Below are 22,348 nucleotides of genomic sequence, written 5' to 3'. Positions count from 1 at the left end.
GCTTTGCTGTGTAATTTGGAGCAAGGGCTCCAAGGTTTGATTGGGGTCTTCTACCCCTTTTGTTGAAATTGGTATATCGTAAAGTTGAGCTAGTTGCTCAAGAATTGTGTTTTCAGGGCTCGAAGCCCAAATTCTTTAATCCCTGTAATTGTACATTTCAAGTTGTATTTCGGCTACTAAGTACCTGTTCTATTTGTTGTTACCTAATTTTGAAAAGAAAATATAACCTTGTTAAATTTTAAAATTTAATTTCTCTTTAGTAGCTTGAGACCTATTCACCACCCAGCACCTTCTTTCATGCTTAACTACCACAAAAACCCGGTAACAAGTGGTAGCAGAGCGTGGTTGAATGGGTCTCAATTTAGCCCCTTTTGACGGCTAAACATTGCTTTGATTCGAACTCTAACAATTTTCTCAGTTGCTGGAATTTTTTGAGTTTTTCAAAATTGTTCTGTCATCATGCCCGGCCCTCGCGATGTTCTCCTCCTTAACTATTTGCGCAAAGAGGAGTTGATATATGAGTTAACTATCAGAAACGTTCAGTCTGGAGGCACGGTTGCAATAGACACGAACAAGCTTAGAGAGTCCCTTGATTTGCCCATTTCCGTCCCCAATTTGGGAGAGAAAGAAATTGACGACTCTCTTTCCACGATCACGGAGAATATTACTGGGCTAGCTTCTGTAGTTAGTTTTTTTGATGAAAATGATCCATCTCCTAATCAAATTAAGCGTGTGCAAGGCAGGCTATATCACTTTTCAAATAGAGTTAATGATCTGTTGTCTCTGAAGGTGAATGACGTTCAGAGGAAGCAAGCTAATACGCTCCTTGAAACTATCTCTGAATTGTCTAGTAAAGTCACTCAATTGTTAACTGGGGAAGTTCCTCCCAAATCTGATCAGCCCACCGTTGTGAATGTAAGTAGTGAGGAAGAACCTGCTAAGGGAGAAGGCAATAGGATAACCGTTGCTGCTCAAACTATCTCTGCCCCATTGGACAACGAGTCTGAACGCCGCACATCGTTGAACAATGTACGTGCTGAATTAACTTCCTTGCCATTGAAACCTTTACCTACTATGTCGCCCGGGTTTAGCAGCTTGCCTCATCCATTGGCAATGTTGCTCAGAGGTATATCCAAGTTTTCCGTTAATACCACCAGTGACGTAATTTCATTTTTAAGATTTCTAGTGGAATTTCAGGATCATGCTCTTGTTTTTTCTCTTTCGCCATGTCAGATTTTGCAAATTATCTATCCGTATGCTATTGGTGTTCTCTCAGATAAAATAGTAAGAGCCATTGCTGAACAGTCATCTATTGAAGATTTTCACGCACACTTGCTTGCAAATTTCATTCCTGCCCGCGCGAGGTCATCTCTGATTCAGAAATACTATTATCGAGTACAGAGGTTGGATGAAAACTTGGCTGATTTCATACAGGACATTAAGTTTTATACTAGGGTGTTTGCCCTTCATTTTCCGGAAGATCAGATTGTACAGGCTATTGTAGAGGGAATTTCACCTCCTTATAGGTCATATTTGTGTTTCGCGGCGTGCCCGCAAACTTTCTCTGAACTTGAAGCATTGGCCGTTTCAGCGGAAGGAGTTAGATACGCCGATTCTTTGCGTGTCGCGAAAGAACCCCCGCCTTCTTTTAGTAACACTCGGCCGCCACCTCGCCGACCAGTCAATCCTCGTAAATGTTATGCTTGCGGGTCGCCTGACCATCTGCGCGACAAATGTCCTCTGATCAAGTCAAGTGGGACAAGGAATGGAGACGGGTCATCACAAGGCTGTTTTAAGTGCGGGGCCTTCTCACATATCGCCAAGAATTGCACAAACTCAAATAGCACCCCCTCCTGCTCAACTTCTGGTGCAAATTCCAGCTATGCCAATAATAAAAAGTGACTAGTGGCGTCGGCTGAGCCGACTAATCCATATTCCCGAGACTCAGCCCCTAGTAAACAGGTTGTAAATGCAGAGAACGACCAGCCTTCAAATTCATCTTTTGAATGCCCTAAAGAGTGTCTTAGGATTGCGGCGGATACCCCCGCACCTGTTCCTTTTCTTAAGATTGAGTTAAATAACGAGCCTATAACAGCTCTCTTAGATTCAGGCAGTGTTTGTTCCATTATTTCGGCTGATTGGTATTCTAAATTGAAATCTGTTTGTAAACTCCCTGACTATGTCTCTTCTCCTGTTCAATACGTTTCGGCTAATTCATCTCCATTAGAAATTCTAGGTTCCTTACTGGTCAAAATTCGTGTTTTTAAGTTTACATGGAAAGTTAAATTGTTTGTGGCCAAGCAATTGTCTTGCCCCATTATATTGGGAGCGGACTTTATTTCTCACACTGGTCTTGTGCTCGATCTCCAGAGTAGGTCGTGCACATTCAAATTTGCGTCCAATTGTAGAATTCCCTTGTTAAAGTGTAATTCTGTATCATGTTCATCTATTTCGCCTACCCAGGATGAGATGTTGTTAGACCTTAGACATCTACCTGAGGAGCAGGCTGATAGTATTCGCAAACTGTGTCAGTCGTTTCCCGAGGTGTTCTCTGATACTCTTGGTGTTACTGACCTTATTGAATACAAAATTGAGGTCACGGACTCGATTCCTGTCCGTTTTCCACCGTATAGGCTATATCCACCTAAAATGAAGGCTCTGAAAGAAATCATCGATCAGATGTTGAAGGATGGTATTATTAGGCCCTCTAAGTCAGCGTATTCTTCGCCTATTTTTCTAGTCCCGAAACCCCAAGGAGGCTTCAGGCCTGTCATTGATTACAGGGCTCTCAATCGGAAGGTGGTGTTGCAATCAGTGCCCCTTCCCGACCTTCATTCTTGCTTTTCATGGTTTCGTAAGGCCAAGTTCTTCACCATCTTGGACTTGAATCAGGCCTATAATCAAATTCCCCTTGCCGAGGAGTCTAAACATCTTACAGCGTTTGCCACGGACTGGAACTTATACGAATACAACCGCGTGCCTTTCGGGCTCCCCACCGGGGCAGCTGTGCTCACTAGGCTACTAGATAGGGTCTTCTCCGACATCAAATTTGAGTACTTATATCACTACTTGGATGATGTCGTCGTATTTTCCGAGACTTTTGAAGAACATCTAGATCATCTGCGAGAAGTTCTGAATCGCCTTCGTAAGGCTGGGTTAACTGTCAAGTTGTCCAAGGTTGCCTTTGCTAAGCCTTCTATGTCATTCCTAGGGCATATTGTGTCACCCGATGGGGTAGCTGTCGATCATTCTAGAACACAGGCCATCCGTGATTTTAAACCTCCTAAGGACATCCAAGGTATCGCTAGATTCATTGGTATGGTGAATTTCTTCAGGAAGTTTATTCCTAACTTCGCTAATAGAGCGGCGCCCTTAAACCTTCTTCGTAGGAAAGGCATCAAATTCGAGTGGGGACCTTCTCAACAAGCCGCTTTCGAAGATCTTAAATTAGCTCTCTGTAATGCCCCTGTACTTGCTATGCCTGATTTCTCGAAGAAATTCATCGTCCAAACGGACGCGTCGTCGTCAGCGGTAGCTGCAGTCCTTCTTCAAGAGACTGAACTAGGGAGGCGCCCCATCGCCTATGCATCTAGGACTTTGTCGGCTCAAGAAGCCAAGTATTCCATCTATGAGCTCGAAGGTTTGGCAGTTTTATTTGCCTTAGAAAAGTTCCGTCTCTATCTGGAACATGTCAAATTCGACCTGGAGACAGATAACCAAGCCTTAAGCTGGGTCTTAGGTAGGCCGCGTCGTACTGGTCGTATTGCCCGTTGGGCTATCCGTATTTCTGCCTTCCAATTCGATGTCAGGCATATCAGAGGTACTGAAAATGTGGTTGCTGATGGACTCAGCCGTATGTTTTCAAACGACGTTGAGAACCATGAACCGGTCGACCGTTCATCACCTCCCGAGTCCACATTATTTGATGTTAATGCCATTTTAACTGATGCCCCCATGCTCTTTAGGGATATCGAGAAATACCAACGTGAAGATCCGACGCTGGCTCCGATAATGGAAACCCTTTCTTCTGGGGAGCATGTCGTCCCTTATGTTCTGAGGAATGGTGTTTTATGTTGCCCTTCGAGGCATGACAAGATGATGAAAGTTGTCGTTCCAGCTGTTCTCGTGCCTATGATCTTCAAATACTATCATGAGACCCCATTGGGGGGGCATCTTGGAATCTTTAAAACCCGTGAAAAGATTCGTGAAATGTTCATCTGGAAAGGTATGGACGGTGAAATTCGGGAACTCGTAAAAGCTTGTAAATCTTGTTTGATCAGTAAACCCATCATGTCCACTAAAGTAGGCCTTTTGTCTTCTCATCAAGCGTCGCGCCCCATGGAACGCCTGTATATTGATTATGTGGGACCCTTCCCCCAGTCAAAGGGCAATGCCAACAAGTTTATCTTTGTATGTGTAGATGGTTTTACTAGATTTTCCTGGTTATTTCCGACTAAGCTGGCTACCGCTCAGTCCACCATTACCTGCTTAAATTCTATTTTTGCTTCTTTTGGTCCGTGTCAATATATTGTATCTGATAATGCTAAGGCTTTTACATCTAATTTATTTCGTAAATTCTGTTTTGACTTATCAATATCTCATGTAACTACTTCTGCTTATTACCCGCAACCATCTCTGGCTGAACGAGTTAACCGTAATCTCAGGTCCGCTCTCATTGCTTATCATCATGAAGATCCTTCCAGGTGGGACACGTCCCTGCATTGGTTAGCTTTTGCTTTGAATTCGGCGGTTCATGAATCTCACAAGTTTACTCCAGCTTCTTTGATGTTCAAGTTTGTTCCCAACTCGCCGCTCTCTAACCTCTGGTCTCTGAGTGACATTCTGCCCGAGACAATAGATCCGGACAACATCAAAGATCTTTGGAAGAAGGCTAAAGCCAATCTTAAAGTGTCTCATGAAAAGGTTAGGGAAAGGTATGATCGTGGACGGAGACCTACCCCTTTGAAGGTAGGTGACCAGGTTATGGTCAAAAATTTTGTTCCCGCGGGCAAGCTTGCCCCCAGATTTCTTGGGCCTTGTATCATTCTCGATTTTCTTACGCCGGTTACCTTATTGTTAAGTAATCCAGCCACCGAGAGGATATTTAGGGTTCACCTGTCCCAGGTGAAACCGGTGTAATTTCTGTGTTAACTTGCTTCATATTATTTTGAAAGGATATGAAGGTTATATTTTTTTTTTTTTTTTTTTGAGTTTCACTTTAAGGCATTCTGCCCCTTCTGTAATATTTTGGTTTTAGATGTAAGCCTTGTGTAAAACCTGCCCCGACCCGTTAAACTGCCATCCTGTTCTTGCCACGGCCATTACCACGCTCCCGTCTCCTGCTTCACCTTACACTGTGGCTTCATAATAGTAAATGCCATGAATATCTGCACGCCGCTGGCCCCTCAACCTCTCCACAAGCCTGTACCCTCAAAGAAGATGATAGTCCAACACAATTCTGCCGCCTAGCTTTAATGTTTCAGCGCCCCCGCAGCCGCGCAGCGCCGTGCAGCGACTGGGGAGGGGGATGGGCCCCCTCCTCTCCAGCGAGGACGACATGTGCACGGCGAGCCGGAGCTCACCTCCCGGCCAAGGCTGATGTGCGGCGCACGACCTGCTACATGCCCGCGGCCTGTATCTGTTCACCGCGGGCGCGGCGTACTTCAACACCTCTGCTCCCCTCATAGTGCGGGCGAGCGGTATCTCAGGGTACTTGAGGGGTCCGAGCGGCCTCCGTTGGACGCAAGCTGCAACGGCCGGTCTGGCCATCCTACTCAATGTACATCAACTACATGGACAGTCACCATAAGCAATAATTACATTTGGGAATTTAACAACAATATTTGGTGGACATTGCAAATTTTTCCTTCACTTTTAAGTATTAAAAGCTTATCTTCAGAAATTCAACTTCGATAAATATAAAAACCTTACGTTACCAACTACAACAAAAATTTTGGAACTGGATTATGAAATTTCTCAAAAACTTCTGCAAGTTATCTTAATATCAACATCAAAACTTGGAACTTATTTTCAAACAAACGCTTATGTTCTTCTGTGTTACCCCTTGGAGGAACTTTTGGGGGGGGAGGTCTGTACCGGGCGGTACACCTCCACACCGTTTATTTAAAAGTTGCGCCAGTTAATACTCCTCTTCTGGAGGAAGTCTGAACTTTATCTACGGTCTTAATTTCCAAATTTCTCAGAAGATGTCACTACCTGGAAAATTTTGAGTTTGTGAACTGTGTCATTTTCGACGTACTTTTGTTTTGCTTGTATTAAGAAGTGTGAACTTTCTCTTCTAGAGGACACTACTGAAGATCAACAATAGTGCGACCTAGTGCGGAGTCAAAGAACTATTTTGTTGGAGAAATTTTTATTTCAAGAGTTAAATTTCCTTCTGTCATTGTTTAAGTTGGCTGTATACCCCTCTTTTTCCCCTTAGTTTGGATATAGCCAATCCCGAATTTCTTTAATTAATTTTCCACCAATAATGTGTTTCTTTTTCCTCTATGTAGGGGTTTCTTTTCCCGAACCAATAAAGATTTTGTGGGAGGGTGTTTTCTTTCCCCTAACGCCTAGAATCTTCCGCGAGAGGATATAAACTGCTGATTTTGGGGTCTCCGGGCCACTTCTGTTCCATCTTTCAGTGTATTAAGTACATAGCAGGAGGCGGGAAGCGCCTCTTTCTTCTTCAGCCGTTCAACACCAGGTAATGGCCTATTAATTACTTCTTTTCTTGCTAGGTCGGCAGTTTAACACTCGCGGCGGGTTCGAAGCATTTCCATCATGTAACCTTTTCCTAAAATGTAATTACTCTTTTCATCTTTTTTGTAAAGCTACATATTGGGATAGAGAGTGCTAACCCTCTCGAGCTCCCACTCACATTTGTTTTGAGGTGTACTTATTTTCTCAAACTATTCTTCGTTTATGTAATGTAAAGTGTTCTTCTCTAAGTCACCTCTGTAGTATGGGATTAGCCCCTGCGTTAGTGGCCCAGAGCCAGAATAGGTTTTAAAAACAAAGTGTATTAGGAGTGCAAGTTCGCCTCCTCTCAAGTTGTATTTTGAGGTCATGTATTAATCTTTTCTCACCTAATAGACCTCAGTAGGTTGGGTATTTTGCCCCTGTGTATATGTCCTTTGAGGACAACTTGAAAGTTGAGTTTGGTGTGGCCTGGGAGAGGCTTAACTTTAAGAGCGAGTAGCTCTTTTCTAAGACTGAGAGTTGTATGCCTCGAGGAGGCTTTGCTGTGTAATTTGGAGCAAGGGCTCCAAGGTTTGATTGGGGTCTTCTACCCCTTTTGTTGAAATTGGTATATCGTAAAGTTGAGCTAGTTGCTCAAGAATTGTGTTTTCAGGGCTCGAAGCCCAAATTCTTTAATCCCTGTAATTGTACATTTCAAGTTGTATTTCGGCTACTAAGTACCTGTTCTATTTGTTGTTACCTAATTTTGAAAAGAAAATATAACCTTGTTAAATTTTAAAATTTAATTTCTCTTTAGTAGCTTGAGACCTATTCACCACCCAGCACCTTCTTTCATGCTTAACTACCACAAAAACCCGGTAACAGAAATAATAAAAACCTATCATTTCATATTTTTAGGAAGCCAACGCAGACCGTTAACATGATCAAAAATGATTCTATACACCCGGGAACTCATAAAAGAGCCGGTTTCTTTAGTATGATTTATAGAGCATTTAATGTTCCTCTTTCAGTTTGAAATGGCTTAATAGAATAGTACGATATTCTGTTAGGTACCTTCTGGTTAGATGAAAACACTAATTACATTAATTACCTATAACAAACATAATGGGACAGATTGCAACAACTATTAATCTATTTCATTTATCAGTATATGAGGTAAAGTATCACAGGAATTTTAGAAAAGATATTATGATTAATGGTGGAGAGTGAGTTGACTGAATAGCAATGCAGTTTCAGACCAAATTGGGGCTGTCAGGACCAAATTTTCAGTATGTGTCGGTATCAATAAATGCTATGAGAGGAATAGGAATATGAGAGGAATATTTCGAGGATCTAAAGAAAGCATCTGGCATAGTATCAGAGAAAAATATATTAGCAATACTGAGGGACTACTGGGGATTTGGGATAAATTATTACAGGCAGTCGAAAAGGCATTTATCTTGACAATCGAGCCTCAGAGAGAAATGTTGGTATAGATGGGAGCTCAAGAGAAGAGTTTCGCTAGGAATGTGGTCGGGAATGCGTTAGACCTCGCTTCTCCCCTCGGCCCTGGCTTCTCGTTACCAAGCTAGTGTATGTACTTGCGTTTCTGAAAACGTTCGCCCTCGCAGTGTCCTCAGGTGGTCTCTTCCTGCAAGGCACTCAATGTATTTTTGTATATCGGAGGTGGGTAATATTATTCATCTATTAATAGACTACATCTGACCAGCGACATATTAAGACAATGCAGTTTCCAACTAATAGTAATCTAGGTTATTAGCCACCGACACTGGGAATTTATGCCATCTTCAACATTAGATTTTATTACGGGCAGAGTCCATCCTCAAGGTGCAAATCGAAAGAGCTTCTGTTATTATTTTAATTTTAATATATATATATACTGTATTAATTATTATAATATTTTTTTACATATTTTTACAAAATGATCGCCAACGTCCGATGAAGGTTACAGTACTAGAAGAAGGCGATATTTATTTCCTATATTTCAAATGTAGTAAGTTACATGAAGCGAACTACAGGCAGGTCAGTTTCGTCCGTCAGTGTGTCAAGTTACGAATGCATTCTCTCCCACACACATGTCTCGGCGTGTTCGTTAGGTGAAGATAATAATAATAATAATAATAATAATAATAATAATAATAATAATAATAATAATAATAATAATAATAATAATAATAATAATGAGCCAGACTGAATATGTGCGCGTATAACAATTTTATGATTACGATCCAATCAGGCAACTCATCCAGGCATTCACTCATTCAGTTAATTTATAATGTCTATTGTAAGCTAAGGAGAAATCTGTTCGGACTCTTAAAAAACTTACACTAATTAATAATAGGAGTACCGGTAAGATACATGTTGTCCTAGAAAATATAACACTGTTAATGTCTAGGACAAAGAGAAATAAAAAGAAATAAAACTTAAAAACTGCAATTTCGCGATTAGAAGTAATTATAATGTTTAATGTAGTAATAGATACAAGAAAAGCATTCATATCAAAAATAGCAATAAATTATTACTCTGTCCCCAGTTCCAGGCGATCCGGAATTCGGGGATGGGAGTATTCTATTCTACTATTCTGTATTATCAATGTTCTCGCTTGTGCGAAACATATTCTGTGCCGCAAGGGGTATTTTAAGTGTCGATAAAGCTGTCGACATGACACTGACGTAGTTCAGCGCCTTCAAATACTATTGCACTTAGGCGAGATCGAACCCACCGACTTATTGTAAGCTCAGAAAGCCAGTGCTGTACCGTCTGAAATGGATGAGAGAGGAGGGAATTTATTCATTAATCGACGAGTTAGTTTACTGAAGAACTCAATTTTATAGAATTTTATTTAATCACAAATATTAAAAATACTGTAGGCCTAATTAGCTTTTCACTTTTCTTGATAGCCAAAACTATGAAATAAAATAACATTTAAAACAATAGACTGTAGACCTAATTAGCTCCATCAATCCTTGTGTCTCTATGTCACATTTATTGATGATACACTAAACTATGAAATAAAATAACATTTAAAACAATAGACTGTAGACCTAAATTAGCTTCATCAATTCTTGTGTCTCTATGTCACATTCATTGAAGATACACTAAACTATGAAATAAAATAACATTTAAAACAATAGACTGTAGGCCTAAATTAGCTTCATCAATTCTTGTGTCCCTATGTTACTTTGTTTGATACACAAAACTATGAAATAAAACAACATTTAAAACAGTAGACTGTAGACCAAAATCAGCATCATCAGTCCTTGTGTCCCTATGTAACTTTTCCTGATGATACACTAAACTATGAAATAAAATGATATTTAAAGCAATAGACAGTAGGCCTAATTAGCTTCATCAGTCCTTGTGTCCCTGTGTCATTTTTCTTGATGACACAAAATAATGAATAAAAATAACATTAAAAACAATATTTCCTAAGGAGGAGAGAGACTTAAAGTTACGTTTCTACACGAACGAATTACCAGAAACTCTACGAAGAAGTGTTTGAAGAGCTTCTTCGATGGGTCACTCGCTGTCTGTTAGGGGATCCAGAGATATGATGAATTCTTCGAGCGCGTCTTCCATCAGTCCATCGTTCTGCCAGTACTCTTCCTCACTGTTACGAACGTGGGAATAATATCCATCCACCTCTTCTTTGCTAATAGAAGAAATTGCAGTTCTCATTACGGCTTCGAGCTTTGTCATGGAAATGTCCCCGGTAACATTGCTTTCCCGTACAATCCTCTTTGCCTTCGCCCAAGCCAGTTCAATGGCATTAAACTCGCACATGTAACGTAAATGTTTTATAATACAGTTATGTAAGCCTCAATATATAAATTGCTGTTCAACGAACTGTTCGACTGGCCACTTGTATCATCAAAGGGAGACTGGCTGCTGGCTGACGATACTTTTAGAAAGAGCCATAGCCGAGACGACTGAGAGAGAAAGCTGCTCCCCCCTGTCCCACCTCACGTCCCGATAGTCTTCTCTTCAGCTCGCATCTATAGAATGTGTTCTTTGTTCCAAGTAGTTACAGGGTTTAGACAAGGCTGCAATCTTTCAGTCTTATTATTTATAGTACACTGACTGACAGAGCAAATGCAACACCAAGGAGTAGTGGTTCGAAAGGGATGAAAGTTGGGGAAAAAACAGAGTCGGCACGGAAGAATAATTGATGTTTATTTCAAACCGATATGCAGGTTACACAATGCGCACGGCATCGACTCAGTAGGATGTAGGACCACCGCGAGCGGCGATGCATGCAGAAACACGTCGAGGTACAGAGTCAATAAGAGTGTGGATGGTGTCCTGAGGGATGGTTCTCCATTCTCTGTCAACCATTTGCCACAGTTGGTCGTCCGTACGAGGCTGGGGCAAAGTTTGCAAACGGCGTCCAATGAGATCCCACACGTGTTCGATTGGTGAGAGATCCGGAGAGTACGCTGGCCACGGAAGCATCTGTACACCTCGTAGAGCCTGTTGGGAGATGCGAGCAGTGTGTGGGCGGGCATTATCCTGCTGAAACAGAGCATTGGGCAGCCCCTGAAGGTACGGGAGTGCCACCGGCCGCAGCTCATGCTGCACGTAGCGGTGGGCATTTAACGTGCCTTGAATACGCACTAGAGGTGACGTGGAATCATACGCAATAGCGCCCCAAACCATGATGCCGCGTTGTCTAGCGGTAGGGCGCTCCACAGTTACTGCCGGATTTGACCTTTCTCCACGCCGACGCCACACTCGTCTGCGGTGACTATCACTGACAGAACAGAAGCGTGACTCATCGGAGAACACGACGTTCCGCCATTCCCTCATCCAAGTCGCTCTAGCCCGGCACCATGCCAGGCGTGCACGTCTATGCTGTGGAGTCAATGGTAGTCTTCTGAGCGGACGCCGGGAGTGCGCCGATCCTCGCGTGCTGACGTCACTCGGGCTGCGCCTGGACCCCTCGCACGTGCCACATGTCCCTGCGCCAACCATCTTCGCCACAGGCGCTGCACCGTGGACACATCCCTATGGGTATCGGCTGCAATTTGACGAAGCGACCAACCTGCCCTTCTCAGCCCGATCACCATACCCCTCGTAAAGTCGTCTGTCTGCTAGAAATGCCTCCGTTGACGGCGGCCTGGCATTCTTAGCTATACACGTGTCCTGTGGCACACGACAACACGTTCTACAATGACTGTCGGCTGAGAAATCACGGTACGAAGTGGGTCATTCGCCAACGCCGTGTCCCATTTATCGTTCGCTACGTGCGCAGCACAGCGGCGCATTTCACATCATGAGCATACCTCAGTGACGTCAGTCTACCCTGCAATTGGCATAAAGTTCTGACCACTCCTTCTTGGTGTTGCATTTGCTCTGTCAGTCAGTGTATATATGAATCATTTACTAAATGGTATACAATAACAGGGAGTTGGTGAATAGGTTTGTAATGTGGTAAACAGTTATGATAACTTAGTCTGACAAATTTCTAATATCTTGGAGCTTGAAAAGAAGTGCAGTGAGAATGATATGAAAATTAGCATTTTGAGGACTTAAGTGATGTCAGTTGGGAAGAAACATAGGAGAACTGAATGTCAGGTCGGGAATACAGAACTGGAACAAGTGGATCATTTCATGTACTGATATATAAAATGTGTATTCTTCCAGGAATATAGTATAGTAACTGAATTCGAATGAAGGTGTAGCAAACCTACTATGATGAACTCATAGTTGTGATCAGTGGTATTCTCTAAAAAGTAAATTAGATCTCAGACCAAATTTTTTTAATATAACACTGTTTTCAGACTGACTATGCTGTACGGGAGTGAATGCTGGCTGGACTCAGATTAGTTTATTCACAAGCTGAAATTCGCAGGTATGAAAGTAACTAGAATGATAACTGATACACATTGGATGGAGGGTAATTCCACTGAGGAGATAAAGGTTAAGTAAGGAGTGAACTCGTTGGATGAAGCTGGGCATATGAACAAGTTTCAGTGGCAGGGTAATGTGATGCAGATAGAAGTGGACAGTTTACCTAGGAGAATTATAGACTCGGTCATGGAAGGTAAGAGAAGTAAAGGTAGACTAGGGCTAGACTCAGCTTCTAATTATTTAATTGTAAGAAGTGTGGAACCAAACAAGGCCACAGAACTGATTGCAAATAAGAGGATTAATTCACAGAGGCTTGTAGACTGAACGTTGATAGGTATAACTGTCTATAAAAATGATAGATATGTGTATGCATGTTTCTTTTATCTTCTGCTTGTCATCAGACAAAATATTTGATTGCTAATAGAATATTTATTTAATTTATTGATTCATTTATTTTATGTAGGGGGCAATGACCTACTGTCAGACCCCTTTAAACAACAAACATCATCATCATCATCATCATCATCATTTATTTATTTAATGAGTTCCTGTAACCTTGTTAAATATTCTGTATAGGTCCCCCATATTTACCAGTTATTGGATCTGCCCCATTCTTACAAAGTAAGAACTTTCACTTTCTGATGGAGAAGTGGCGGTCTCAGTACGGTCCAGTGGTGGGAATCTTCCTTGGCCGCCAGCCTGCTATTGCAGTGTGCGAACCCTCCACTGTGCTGGAGGTCCTCAAGAGGGAAGAGTTCCAAGGACGCCCCGACAACGAGTCTTTACGGGAACGCTCCTTAGGCAAACACTTAGGTGAGATTTTGCATCCTTTTAATATTGGTTATATCTTACAGTACGGTAGAACTTAAACTGAAGCTTATTTTTAACTTTGTGACAGGCATCATGTTTAACGATGGTCCAGCATGGGCAGAGCAACGGCGCTTCACACTGCGCCACCTAAAAGAGTTTGGATTTGGAAAAACTAGCATGGAAAGCCTAATTATTGAAGAAGTACATGATTTATTGGAAGCGGTGGGAAATAAAACTCTACAGGTAATATTAATTGGACGATGTTATGTAACGAGGTACCAACCCAATTTACCAAAATTGTGAGAAAAATGAACTTTAGCGAACGCTTACAAAATAAATTGTACAGAAGCAGCAGGTAATCACTGATGGTGACTAACAAAATGTCCGGCTCTAGGGTTAAGTGGTTAGTGTGCTGGCCTTTGGTCCCTGAGTTCCGGGGTTTGATTTCCAGCCTGGTCGTGGATTTTAACATTCATTGGTTGATTCCGATGGGTCCAGGGCTGTGTGTGTGTGTGTGTGTGCGCGCGCGTGCGTGCGTGCATGTGCGGGTGTGTGTGTGTGTGTGTGTGTAGGGCCCCACCTCCATAGGCGCGCAGGTTGTCTATAAGGCGTTAACTCGGAAGACCTGCACCAGAATCCTCCGGAGGCCACATGCCATTATTATATAATACACATGTCAAAAAGTTATGCATCACCTGTGTATGTCATAAACACATTCCTACTTGACCTATGTTGGTTGACATGCTGTGAAACACTTTCGTCCTTAGAACTGTCGAAACTTGTAAACAAACTTTTGTATAGCCCCATCTATCACAAGTATACCCATTTCGTTGAATGCCGGTGAGGCTGTTACATGTGTACCTTTGTTCAGACAACAGTGTGGAGCTTTTGTAATCAGTATATGGACATTCTGTGATGCCAAGACGATGGATATCAATGCTTGATCACACACGGATTGTTGCTTTATGTTGACAAGGACTGTCAACATGAGACATTACAAGGTGAATAGCAGTAAGCCAGAGTAATGTGGTACAGACTTGGAATCGTTTTCAAAACACAGGTAGTGTTCATGACTTGCCCCGTATGATAGGCCTGGGTTAATAACTGTGGTAGATGACTGACTGGTATCTGCAACTTCCAACCCCACATGAACCCCGATCACACTGCCACCTGTCGTAGGTACGACATCGTAATTTGGTGTAAAACCTTCAATTAGTATGTTTAATATATTCTAATAATAGTTTATTTAATCTTTCATTAAGTGTTCAACATGACTAGTATATGATTTCTCTGTAAATATGTAGTATAACATTGTATAACCTCAAATACGTATTGTTTAACCTCAAAATCTATAGAGTCGAAAGAGGTAGAAAATTCCATAAGGTTCGTATGTTAGACTTATTGTACTATAATTTGGTATAGGTGAAAGGTTCTGGAAACTTACGGCAAGGTTTTATTATCCAGATACATGTAGAGACATTACGAATGTTGTAGATATTTCCATGTACATTTTTAAATAGGAAAGGAATGTTCGAGTACCCATTCGACTAGCTGGTCGATCGATGTTTCGAGTGTGTTCCCTTAGAGTGTTGTAAGAACTCTTCCAGAAGTCGATCATTCTAGATGGTTGATCGAGTAGTATAAATATCGAGCTGTCAATCAGTGAAGGCAGTTCTTAGTTCTTAGTTCTTGGGACTCAGGCAAGTAATGAACTGGGAGTGACTGTTGGGCTCCGAGGTGGAGTCAGAGTATTGGACTCGAGTGAGTGAGGCGGGGAATTCAAGAGAGTGCGCGAGTCAGTTGATATCTGTAGTGGTCAGAATCGACTTCAGGGTACTCCGCTATTGAGTGTTCTATATAATGTCATTTGCGACTGTGTATAATTGTGTGTTGTGATGTACAGTGTAAATAAAGTAATTTATATAAGGAAGTGAATATGTTCTCGTGTGATATTTATTTACTTAAAATAAAATCCCAGTGTAGAACGATACACCATGATTAACAATGACGTTATGGGGGGCCACCGGAAGGCATGTGTCCAACCAAACTGCACGAAATGGACTCCACAGTGTGTTTCTGTATTTTAGGTGGCCATGGAGAGACTCTGTCCTTAAGCCCAGACACTATGCTGAATGGCACAGATGGGCACAAAATCACCAAGAATGGACTGTTGAAAGTTGGCGCAAAGTTCTCTTCACAGACGAATGCCGCATATGTCTGATTGCCTGATGACCATCGACAACGTGTAATGCTGCATGCCAGGGACATCCTCTCCATCGAGTACAGCAAGGTGACGGATCAGCAATCTTCCATCCAGGGCACACTCAGCACTTCCCAATACAGGGATAACATTCTCTTACCCTTCATTGAACTGTTTCATCAGCATTTCTGGGAAGAATTCAAGTTTATGGATGGCAACTCTCGCATCCATCGTGCAGGCATCGTCAATGATGTTATCAGTCGTGTCGGTATTGCCCGAGTGGATTGGCCTTCAAGTTCCCCAATATGAATCCCATGGAACATGCTTGGGATCGACTGAAAATAACTGTGCGAACATGTACTGCCCCACCACTAAATCTATGGGAGTTACGCAGGTTTGCCTCTAAAGAATGGGATAAATTAGATCAGCAGTGGTTAAAGGAACTTGTGGGCAGCATGCCACATAAGGTGAAAACTTGCATTCATACAAGAGGACATGTTACTCTGTATTGAATGAGGTTGCTACACAATGAGCTTACCTCAAGAAAAGTGATTGTTGTTTCTGTTAGCTTACAGTCGAAGTGATTCGTTTGGTTTTGGTTGTAAATAAACTGGGAGATGCTAAATGGAAAGGACCAGTGATTGTTAAGAGGTCTAATCGGGAATCACCCATTCCTTTCATTTAATAAAAGCTGGCAAAATATGGGATAATTGCTGACTTGGATAGGAACTGCCTGTGATGCATGACTTTTAGTTAGCATGAATACGGCACTGTCCTGTAAAATACAGGACGCCCGGCAATGTTGTCCTAAGGTGTTTCTGTCCAGGTTGATGGGTCATAACAGTGTTGATGATATTCATTGCTTTGCTTTTTGGTTATGAAGATTTTTTTGCTTTTCTTTTCCTGAATGTTTATATGAAGTCCAAACTTCTTACTTAGTGTAATTGTTTTCTTAGATGTCCTAGTAAATCAACAGAAATAATTCATGGAGGGCCAATTATCAGAATGTTATTCTCTTTTATACAACCAACCAACCAACCAACCAACCAACCAACCAACCAACCAACCAACCAACCAACCAACCAACCAACCAACCAACCAACCAACCAACCAACCAACCAACCAACCAACCAACCAACCAACCAACCAACCAACCAACCAACCAACCAACCAACCAACCAACCAACCAACCAACCAACCAACCAACCAACCAACCAACCAACCAACCAACCAACCAACCAACCAACCAACCAACCAACCAACCAACCAACCAACCAACCAACCAACCAACCAACCAACCAACCAACCAACCAACCAACCAACCAACCAACCAACCAACCAACCAACCAACCAACCAACCAACCAACCAACCAACCAACCAACCAACCAACCAACCAACCAACCAACCAACCAACCAACCAACCAACCAACCAACCAACCAACCAACCAACCAACCAACCAACCAACCAACCAACCAACCAACCAACCAACCAACCAACCAACCAACCAACCAACCAACCAACCAACCAACCAACCAACCAACCAACCAACCAACCAACCAACCAACCAACCAACCAACCAACCAACCAACCAACCAACCAACCAACCAACCAACCAACCAACCAACCAACCAACCAACCAACCAACCAACCAACCAACCAACCAACCAACCAACCAACCAACCAACCAACCAACCAACCAACCAACCAACCAACCAACCAACCAACCAACCAACCAACCAACCAACCAACCAACCAACCAACCAACCAACCAACCAACCAACCAACCAACCAACCAACCAACCAACCAACCAACCAACCAACCAACCAACCAACCAACCAACCAACCAACCAACCAACCAACCAACCAACCAACCAACCAACCAACCAACCAACCAACCAACCAACCAACCAACCAACCAACCAACCAACCAACCAACCAACCAACCAACCAACCAACCAACCAACCAACCAACCAACCAACCAACCAACCAACCAACCAACCAACCAACCAACCAACCAACCAACCAACCAACCAACCAACCAACCAACCAACCAACCAACCAACCAACCAACCAACCAACCAACCAACCAACCAACCAACCAACCAACCAACCAACCAACCAACCAACCAACCAACCAACCAACCAACCAACCAACCAACCAACCAACCAACCAACCAACCAACCAACCAACCAACCAACCAACCAACCAACCAACCAACCAACCAACCAACCAACCAACCGACCGACCGACCGACCGACCGACCGACCGACCGACCGACCGACCGACCGACCGACCGACCGACCGACCGACCGACCGACCGACCGACCGACCGACCGACCGACCGACCGACCGACCGACCGACCGACCGACCGACCGACCGACCGACCGACCGACCGACCGACCGACCGACCGACCGACCGACCGACCGACCGACCGACCGACCGACCGACCGACCGACCGACCGACCGACCGACCGACCGACCGACCGACCGACCGACCGACCGACCGACCGACCGACCGACCGACCGACCGACCGACCGACCGACCAACCAACCAACCAACCAACCAACCAACCAACCAACCAACCATTTCTTTTCATTATCTATCACCAAAACTGTGATGTTCTAGGTTAGTGGACTATTCAACATTTCATCTGTAAATGTCCTATGGGGCGTGATGGCAGGGATGCGTTACAAACGAGATGATCCTGAACTTCGTAATCTTCTTGATAATCTGACAAAGCTGTTTCGAGCAGGTAATGTTACTGGAGCGACTCTGAGAGTAATATTTCCATTCCTGAAGCGCATTGCTCCAAGTCTTGTGGATGATGGCACAACAAAAACTTTCCATCAACTTCACCATTTTATCAGGGTAAGCATGTCAAAGTTCTATTCTTATTCTTGTATCCAAATATCATAGGAATTTGTGTGTTTCTGAGGTATTTAGCGGAGTGTACCGTACGCGCACCTTTTAGCGATACATGACACCCTAGTGCTGAATAGGTCGACCTCGGGCATCTTCGAGATTCGTATTGGCAACCTTTGCTATATTTCTAGAAAATAGATCTCAGAGAATTAGAATAGGTGAAGCTTTATCTGACCCTGTAATAATTCAGAGGGGAATTCCTCAAGGCAGTATTATCGGACCTTTATGTTTTCTTATATAAATAAATGATATGAGTAAAGGAGTGGAATCGGAGGTAAGGCTTTTTGCGGATGATGTTATTCTCTATAGAGTAATAAATGAGTTACAAACTTGTGAGCAACTGCACCGTGACCTCAAAAATGTTGTGAGATGGACAGCAGGCAATGGTATGTTGATAAACGGGGTTAAAAGTCAGGTTGTGAGTTTCACAAATAGGAAAAGTCCTCTCAGTTTTAATATTACTGCGTTGATGGGAAGCATGTTCCTTTTGGGGATCATTGTAAGTATCTAGGTGTTAACATAAGGAAAGATCTTTATTGGGGTAATCACATAAATGGGATTGTAAATAAAGGGTACAGATCTCTGCACATGGTTATGAGGGTGTTTAGGGGTTGTAGTAAGGATGTAAAGGAGAGGGCATATAAGTCTCTGGTAAGACCCCAACTAGAGTATGGTTCCAGTGTATGGGACCCTCACCAGGATTACCTGATTGAAGAACTGGAAAAAATCCAAAGAAAAGCAGCTCGATTTGTTCTGGGTGATTTCCGACAAAAGAGTAGCGTTACAAAAATGTTGCAAAGTTTGGGTTGGGAGGAATTGAGAGAAAGAAGAAGAGCTGCTCGACTAAGTGGGATGTTCCGAGCTGTCAGCGGAGAAATGGCGTGGAATGACATTAGTAGACGAATAAGTTTGAGTGGTGTTTATAAAACTAGGAAAGATCACAATATGAAGATAAAGTTGAAATTCAAGAAGACAAATTGGGGCAAATATTCATTTATAGGAATGGGAGTTAGGGATTGGAATAACTCACCAAGGGAGACGTTCAATAAATTTCCAATTTCTTTGAAATCATTTAGGAAAAGGCTAGGAAAACAACAGATAGGGAATCTGCCAACTGGGCGACTGCCCTAAATGCAGATCAGTATTGATTGATTGAAACACAAACTATGAATCGCTTATGCATCGCTGTGTGACATTTGGCGTACGCTTTACGTACTAGTACTGTTGTTGTTTATACAGCAAAGCCAAACTATAGAATTCATGCTGGGAACAAGATTCGCATCGAGAAATGTTATATAATGTTATGTAAAGTGTGTATGACGCAGTTGTTGGCTTAAGATAATAAAGGTTTAGAAAATTCATATTGATCGATCATATTATCGATTCTATTCAGATTTCATTTTCATTCAATTGGCAGTATTATCGGAACCGTGAGAGGTCCCTCCTTACTCCACCACCCCGTACAAATAAATTTCGCTAAAAGTTTCGCGGACTATAAACGAGTCAAAATTTTGTTGGATGCGCTTGTGAATGGTCGGCTGTTGAGAGTGCTCTTGCATTATTGCAGTGATAAAGTAGTTAAAACCTATTACAATTGTTTAATTGTGTGTGTGAGTGAGAGAGACAGAGAGAGAGAAATCCATTTAGTTCTATTTTGATATTGGTGTTTATTGCTTGTTGGTAGAAATTGGGAGTACGGTTGTGATATTTATTTGCATTTTATAACAAGTAGAACAGGTAAGGTTAAGTAGGCTAGCTAGGTGCACCTTGTTTCGAATTTAGGTTTAGGAAATACTTTAGGTTGTAATATAAAGTTATTTTTTAAAATATCTGTACGTTCGTTGGTATAATACTTACAAGCTTTTCCTGTATTTCGTATAGATATCCGTTAAAACTGTCATAAAGGTAATACTGTAATTTATTCAATTAAATAACACGATACGCCTGTAAACTTCAATTTAAAAGAAGTTAAAGAGTATACACGGTACATCACTGGATAATTACGGTACTCAACAGTCTTTGGATTGTTGACGATTGTTGCTGCATTCTGACGAGAACAAAGAGTATAGTACGCGAACCTTTTCTTGAGCCCTGAACTCCATATGCTGTGACATTTCACTTTCTGTATCTGCATAAATAGGAACAAAAATGGAGTTCAAGCTAGTAAAACGTCGATCTAGAAAGGAATAACGCCGATATACCGAAATGATATATCTTGTCAACGGGCAATTACCGAAAGAACCACGTTTAGAAGGCGGTAAGAAAAGAATGACAAATGCAGATTATTCAAATCTATTATTAATAAAAAAAGGAACCTCCATTAGAAAATTTCGTCAATCTACATTACTAAGCTTAACGGGCACGAGCAAGAGAAGAAAGAAGCAGCTTTTTACTTCGAAAGCAACATATTTGTTGGCTATAGAGTTCGAAATACCAAGTAATATACGTCGCTTTACTAACTGAAGCAATAAGGAAACACCAGAAGAGTGTAATAGCAATTACGTCACGACTCGACTCAGTGGACGGATATTTTGCACGATACTGCTTGTTCTGAGAAGCACTGACCAACTAGTTACTACGTATTCTTCGATAAGGGAACCAGAAAAACATATTTACCCGATTACCAAATTTATTATCCTCAACAGTTAGCAGTTTTGAAACCATATTAAAACTGATTATTCCAAACAGAATCATTTTTAATATTGCAAGTATTATAGAGATGAAACCCTAACCATAAGATGACGACACTAAACCCTGCATTGCAATTTTCTTTTCCGAGAGTTCAACACGTTACCATGATGGTGTGAGCAGCTGAGAGGCACGACTACTTAGACTTGGCGGAGCTATGCTGTGACGACCCAATACGGATGAAAGTCAGCTGAGAGAGGAACACATGGACCCGTTGACCTAAACAAAACCGAGGAGCCAGACCTACTAGTTCCGATGACCTGAGGGAGAACAACAGGAAGAGTCCAAATAAGCAAGTTAAGTTCTCTTTAAGTCGTATATACGTAAGTACCGTAATGTATTTTAACCTTCGGATATATATTAATATTTTGTGCTGTGATAATGTGTGCGTGCGTGTTAACGTAATGAAATATGGTTATGTGGATACAGGTATTCATCTGTAATCAATGTTAATTCCATATGTAGGCGCAACTCACCAGTGAAACTCGTTCGCAATATTATCCAATGCGGTGTTTAAAAGGCAATAAGCATGTTTATTTTGTTATCAGTGAAGTGGTAAGGTGCGAATGGTAATGTTTATATTATGTGTGATGGTTTTATTCATAATATCAGATAAAGAGATCGTATGTAGGGAATGTATATGACAAGATATGATATAGCACAGCTTAGGATTGCGATATATTATGATTTAATACTATGACAGAAGGAAAGACGGTAAAGATGAGAAAGTTATGGTAGATATGTTATGTATTTATGGAAATGGAGTGCCTAATGAGTTTTGATACGGTTGCTACGTGAAATATAGAAGGTTAATGGTTGAATAGTAGTAATGGCAGGCACGTGTTAGTAGATGATGATGATGATTATTATTATTTTATTTGAGAGATCGGTCATAATAGTCTTCTGTGCGATGTTATTATGTGTTGGATATGCATGATGCGGTATATATGAAGCGTACCGTTTTTCAAATGATTGTTTTATCCCATTGATATGTAGAGTAGCATAGAATACGATCTCGAAGCCATCAGTATAACCTGGTTTTGGAGTACTCAAGGTCATCTAAAGTGCCATGAAGCTAGTTATGTTAATAAATAGGCCTTCAATGAAATATATTTAACCACATTAGAGAATTCTCGCACATAATAAGTTAATTGCCGAATTTATA

The 22,348-nt window shown here is 41.9% G+C and overlaps 1 protein-coding gene across 1 annotated transcript in view; it reads left to right on the top strand.

Annotated features, from left to right (window-relative positions):
• LOC136884963 (methyl farnesoate epoxidase) overlaps positions 1–22,348 on the top strand; it is a 157,962-nt gene that overhangs the window by 58,448 nt on the left and 77,166 nt on the right. The window contains exons 3-5 of the mRNA XM_067157312.2: positions 13,132–13,368; positions 13,454–13,608; positions 18,199–18,441. Of these exons, the coding sequence (XP_067013413.2) occupies positions 13,132–13,368; positions 13,454–13,608; positions 18,199–18,441 (635 nt within the window). The remainder of the gene's footprint in view (positions 1–13,131; positions 13,369–13,453; positions 13,609–18,198; positions 18,442–22,348) is intronic.

Source organism: Anabrus simplex, chromosome 1 (assembly GCF_040414725.1).
Source record: "Anabrus simplex isolate iqAnaSimp1 chromosome 1, ASM4041472v1, whole genome shotgun sequence".
NCBI classification, from domain to species: Eukaryota; Metazoa; Arthropoda; class Insecta; order Orthoptera; family Tettigoniidae; genus Anabrus; species Anabrus simplex.
This window is presented reverse-complemented; position numbering and strand designations above follow the sequence as displayed.